The 4,746-nt window shown below is 67.7% G+C and overlaps 2 protein-coding genes across 2 annotated transcripts in view; both read left to right on the plus strand.

Moving 5' to 3' along the window:
• The first annotated feature begins 6 nt into the window (after positions 1 to 6).
• Positions 7 to 4,706, plus strand: TADA3 (transcriptional adaptor 3). Its single transcript, XM_085323824.1, has 8 exons — positions 7 to 305; positions 475 to 722; positions 892 to 997; positions 2,203 to 2,344; positions 2,647 to 2,750; positions 2,841 to 2,950; positions 3,272 to 3,457; positions 3,526 to 4,706. Exons 1-8 carry the CDS (start codon positions 99 to 101, stop codon positions 3,716 to 3,718), a joined length of 1,296 nt encoding a protein of 431 aa, XP_085179950.1. The 5' UTR covers positions 7 to 98; the 3' UTR covers positions 3,719 to 4,706.
• The window catches only part of CAMK1 (calcium/calmodulin dependent protein kinase I), a 4,942-nt gene continuing 4,076 nt past the window's right edge, over positions 3,881 to 4,746 (plus strand). Inside the window, exons 1-2 of the mRNA XM_085324630.1 lie at positions 3,881 to 3,914; positions 4,459 to 4,539. Coding sequence (XP_085180756.1) covers positions 3,881 to 3,914; positions 4,459 to 4,539 — 115 coding nt within the window. The remainder of the gene's footprint in view (positions 3,915 to 4,458; positions 4,540 to 4,746) is intronic.

Genomic DNA, 4,746 nt, shown 5'->3' on the forward strand with positions numbered 1-4,746 from the left:
ATTCCCCCCCCCGCGGTGCCTTTCAGCCCCCCCGCGGTGCCCTGCAGAGCCCCGGTGCCCCCGGCTCGCCCCCCGGTGCGCAGCCGGTGCCCGCCACCATGAGCGAGCTGAAGGACTGCCCGCTGCAGTTCCACGACTTCAAGTCGGTGGACCACGTGAAGGTGTGCCCGCGGTACACGGCCGTGCTGGCCCGCTCCGAGGACGACGGCATCGGCATCGAGGAGCTGGACACGCTGCAGCTGGAGCTGGAGACGCTGCTGTCCTCCGCCAGCCGCCGCCTCCGCGTCCTGGAGGCAGAGACGCAGGTGCGGGCCCGTGGCACTGGGGCCTGCCGCCTGCTCCCTGTCCTCCTCCTTCGCACCGAGGGGCTGCGGCCGCCTGGGGGGCTGCCGTCGGTGTGGGCGGCGCGTCCGTCCCCGCATGGTGCTGCCGGCGGCCCTGCGCGTGGTGCGATGCAGTGTTGCTCTCTTCTAGATCCTGACAGACTGGCAAGACAAGAAGGGTGACCGGCGGTTCCTGAAGCTGAAGGACCATGATGTGGGCACCTCTGTCAAACATGGGAAGCCCAAAAAGCAGAAGCTGGAGGGCAAAGGGGGCCATGGGACAGGGCCTGGCCCTGGGCGACCCAAATCTAAGAACCTGCAGCCCAAGATCCAAGAATATGAGTTCCCAGATGATCCCATTGATGTGCCACGGATTCCTAAAAATGATGCTCCAAACAGGTGCACAGGGATTTGGGAAACATTTGAATCATCGCTTTCCTTCCCTGTGGGGCCTGGTGAGAGGGCTGGCTTGGACCCGAGGGAAGGGGCCTTGTGGGTCAGCCTGTGGAGCGGCCTATGCTGTGCCTCCACCGCCTCCCCTTACTGTCTCTCTGCTCCGTCTTCGCAGGTTCTGGGCCTCGGTGGAGCCGTACTGCGCTGACCTCACCAATGAGGAAGTCAGAGTGCTGGAGGAGCTGCTCAAGCCGCCTGAGGACGAGGCTGAGCATTACAAGGTGAAAAATCCAACCCCCCCAGTCTCCTAGCCTCTTCCTCTCTGTTCTCTAATCCCGGGCCAGTCTCCTGTCAGTGCAGTCTTGTGCCCTATAATGAACACTCCCCACGTGAGGATGGTGATAACTTTTTCCTGCGAAGGCAGGAGTTTATCTGCACGTTTTTCTCTTCTGGCTCCCGTGGGACAGTGTCTTGGCTTGGCCATGAGGTTGTGGCCTGCTGCCTCTCTCCTGGAGCAGCGCTGAGGTCATTGCAGTGCCCTTTCCTGTCCTGTCCTTGGAGGCAGCGCCTGGCTGTAACCTCTGTTCCTGCTGCAGTACAGCCCAGACCCACAAGATTTATGCTGTTCCTGTTGGTGTTTTCATCCTTGAGCACAGGGGACCTTTCTGCACCCTTACCAGAGAGACCCAAACCCCCTTTCACCTGTGCCAGGCGCAGGGCTCTGCTTGTTCCAGGGTGTCGAGCGTGATGATTTTATGTGCTCTGGGGAAGAGAAGTGGCAGCAGACAGTTGCTTTTGTTCTCAGCTGCTTTTAAGCGAGTTAACCGGGAGACAGGGACAGTAGTGAGGGCCCCCGGCCTGACCCGATACGCTGCGGCCGGTGCTGGCGTTCTTGGGGACGCTGTGGTACCAGTGCCCTGAGCAGGCTGTGTCCTGCCGGTCGGTGCTGAGTACTGCGTGTGTGACAGGCCTGTGCTGCTCACACGGCGGGGCCAGCTGAGTCCTCCCGTAGCAGGGGCTTAAGTTTCACTTGCGGCGCTGTGGTGGCCCTTCCTGTGAGAGGGCAGCTTGTGGTTGGCACTCTGTGCCAGTCTGTGGCGGAAGGGGCAGGGTGGCTGCAGAAGGGCCCAGCCCTGGGGCTTACGGGTGGCCCTGCCACCTCCAGAGGCGCCTCTGAAGGCACCGAGGTCTGCGATGGGCTCCGCACAGGCACCGTGGGAGAGGAGGGGAGGGCCCGGGCCTTGGGAAAGCGGGAGAACAGCCCTGGCGGTAGGGCCGCGGGGTGCTGGCCTGGCTCTGCCCTGGGAGCTGCGTGGGGCTGGCTCCTTGGATATAAAGCCGTGCTGCGGCCACGGGCTCCTCAGCGTCGCTGCGGTGGGGTGCAGCATGGCAGGACCTGCCTCCTGCTGCCTCGGCCCCGGTGCGGAGAAGGGCCCTGGGCCGCTGCGCTGACCGCTGCTCTCGCTCGTCCCTCCCGCGGTTGCAGATCCCGCCTCTGGGGAAGCATTACTCGCAGCGCTGGGCCCAGGAGGACCTGCTGGAGGAGCAGAAGGACGGAGCCCGGGCAGCGGCCGCTGCTGACAAGAAGAAGGGTATCCTGGGACCGCTGACCGAGCTGGACACTAAAGGTGCCTCTGTCCGTGCGTCTGCCCGGCGCGAGGGGCCTGGAGGGGGCTGCAAGGCACCGACACCGAGCGCAGCCAAGGCCCTGGGCCCCGGCCGTGCCGCGCTGGGGATCCCTCCCTTTCTGCCCTGCTGCCCGGGGAGGGCACAACTCGGGCGCAGCTGCAGGGAGGTGCGGGCTGTAGGGATCGCGGGAGCGGAGCGGTGTCTGCAGAGAGTAGATTTCGCCTTCTGCTGGGGTCCTGCAGAGGCGCCGGGCTGGACCTCTTCTCTGCTGCTGCTCACCGTTTTCCCTGCTTCCTCCCAGATGTCGACGCCCTGCTGAAGAAGTCGGAGGCCCAGCACGAGCAGCCGGAGGACGGGTGCCCCTTCGGGCCCTTGACGCAGCGACTCCTGCAGGCCCTCGTGGAGGTGAGAGGGCTCAGGGCTGTGTTACGGCTCTGTGGGGCAGCGTCACTGCAGCTCGGTAAACGGACCCTTCTCTTGCCCTCTGGTTGCCAGGAGAACATCATCTCCCCTGTTGAGGATTCCCCCATCCCCGAAATCGCTGGCAAGGACTCGGGAGCTGACGGCGCTGGCACCTCCCCCCGCAGCCAGAACAAGCCCTTCAGGTGAGCAGCTGGGGTGGCCCCAAAGCTCTGCGTTGCCCGCTGGGTATCTGAGCGTGCCTGGCGTTTCCGTGTCTTTCACGGGTGTTGGGAGGCAGCAAAGACAAACCTGACCCTCGAGTAAGTGTAGCAGAGTAGATTGGGGCAAAACGCAGCGCAGCCTCTTCCCGTCGTACCACAGCCGTGCGCAGGACCCGGCCCGGGAGCACCCGCCGCCTCCACCCTGCGCCCTGGGGAGGAGGCCAAGCCCCCAAGCCCGCGTGCAGCCGGGCTGCCGCGGCTGCTGGCCGGGGCGTGCACAGCACCTGCTCTCCGCTCTCGCAGCGTCCCCCACACCAAGTCGCTGGAGGGGCGGATCAAGGAGGAGCTCGTTGCCCAGGGCCTGCTGGAGTCGGAAGACCGTCCCGCCGAGGACTCGGAGGATGAAGTCCTGGCTGAGCTGCGCAAGAGGCAGGCCGAGCTCAAGGCGCTCAGCGCGCACAACCGCGCCAAGAAGCACGAGCTGCTGCGGTGAGTCTGGCGGAGGAGGGCGAGGGCGCAGGGCCGGCGGGCAGGGCCTGATGCCTGTGTCCCCCCAGGCTGGCCAAGGAGGAGCTGCACCGCCAGGAGCTGCGGCAGCGCGTCCGCATGGCCGACAACGAGGTGATGGATGCCTTCCGCAAGATCATGGCTGCGCGGCAGAAGAAGCGCACCCCCACCAAGAAGGAGAAGGACCAGGCGTGGAAGACCCTGAAGGAGCGCGAGAGCATCCTCAAGCTGCTGGACGGTTAGCGGGGAGCTGCGGACTGGGCTGCAAGTTGCTCGCGCCCCCCTGTTTTGCAGACTGTAGCTGAGCTGCCCCAGCGGCCAGGCCAGGGGAGCGTGGGGACGAGGAGGGCCCTGCCCACGGGCCCGCCGTGGTGGCCGTGCCCCTGCCGCGGGCGGGCTCTCGGCATGGCCGCGCTCTGCCTGGGCCATCCGCTTGGCGGTGTGACGCCCCGAAGAAAAAACGGGGCCTGCGCTGTGTCCCTCGCTTCCTGTCCCGGGAGGCAGGTCCCCGCTGCTGCTCCGTCGTGTCCCGCTGCGCCCCGGGGCGGCTGGCCCTCCGGCCCGGCTGCTCCTGCAGCTCTGGCTCGGACCCCGGGGTGCTCGGGCCGCTTGCTGCCCTTTCGAGGACGGGGCGGGCCAGCCTCGGCCTGCCGCGCGAACCCGCTCAGCCCTTTGGCCAGCGCTGTGGCCACCACGAGCAGAGCTAGGGCGGTGCGGGCCCAGGCCCGGTGCGGGCGAGCGGAGCGTGGGGGCGCCCCTGCCCTCGCCCCCCCGGGGACCCGGGACGCAGAGGAGCTGCGCAGCCGTGCGCGGCCTTCCCGGGAAACCGCTGCCTCGGCCGCTTCCGCCCCCCGGCCCCTGCTGCGCTCCTGCTGTTATTCTCGGAGCCTGACATCAGCCGCGCCGCGAGGGGGGCCCGCGGGGCGGATGCGGTGGCCGCTGCGGTGCGGATCCCACGGCCCCGGCATCCCTCCCCTCTCCAGGGCTCGGCGCTGCTGCTGGGGGAGGGATCCCGGCGCCGGCGGCCTGCGAGGAGGAGCTGCAGCGGCGCTCCTCCGCCTGCGGTGGGGATGGGGGAGCTGGCGGCACACGAGGGTGGCCGTGGGGTGGGGTGGAGAGGGAAGGGGCCTGCGGTGGGAGCACCCGGGGGTGGCGGCAGCCCGCTGCGCTCCGGCTCGCCGTGTGCGCGGCGCTTGGGCTGCCTGGCTGCCAATAAAGAGAGCCGCGGGGAGGTGGTGGTGTGCTGGCGCCGGGAACGCGGGCGCGGAGCG

This window comes from Rhea americana, unplaced genomic scaffold, assembly GCF_003343005.1.
Source record: "Rhea americana isolate MKP2758 unplaced genomic scaffold, rheAme1 scaffold_120, whole genome shotgun sequence".
Classification (NCBI taxonomy): domain Eukaryota; kingdom Metazoa; phylum Chordata; class Aves; order Rheiformes; family Rheidae; genus Rhea; species Rhea americana.

Excerpts from the sequence above, each read along its gene's own strand:
- TADA3 (XM_085323824.1), top strand. The coding sequence starts at position 99 with ATGAGCGAGCTGAAGGACTGCCCGCTGCAGTTCCACGACTTCAAGTCG. Across the intron at positions 306-474 it reads TCCTGGAGGCAGAGACGCAG|ATCCTGACAGACTGGCAAGA; the intron begins GTGCGGGCCCGT and ends GCTCTCTTCTAG. Across the intron at positions 2,345-2,646 it reads GACCGAGCTGGACACTAAAG|ATGTCGACGCCCTGCTGAAG; the intron begins GTGCCTCTGTCC and ends GCTTCCTCCCAG.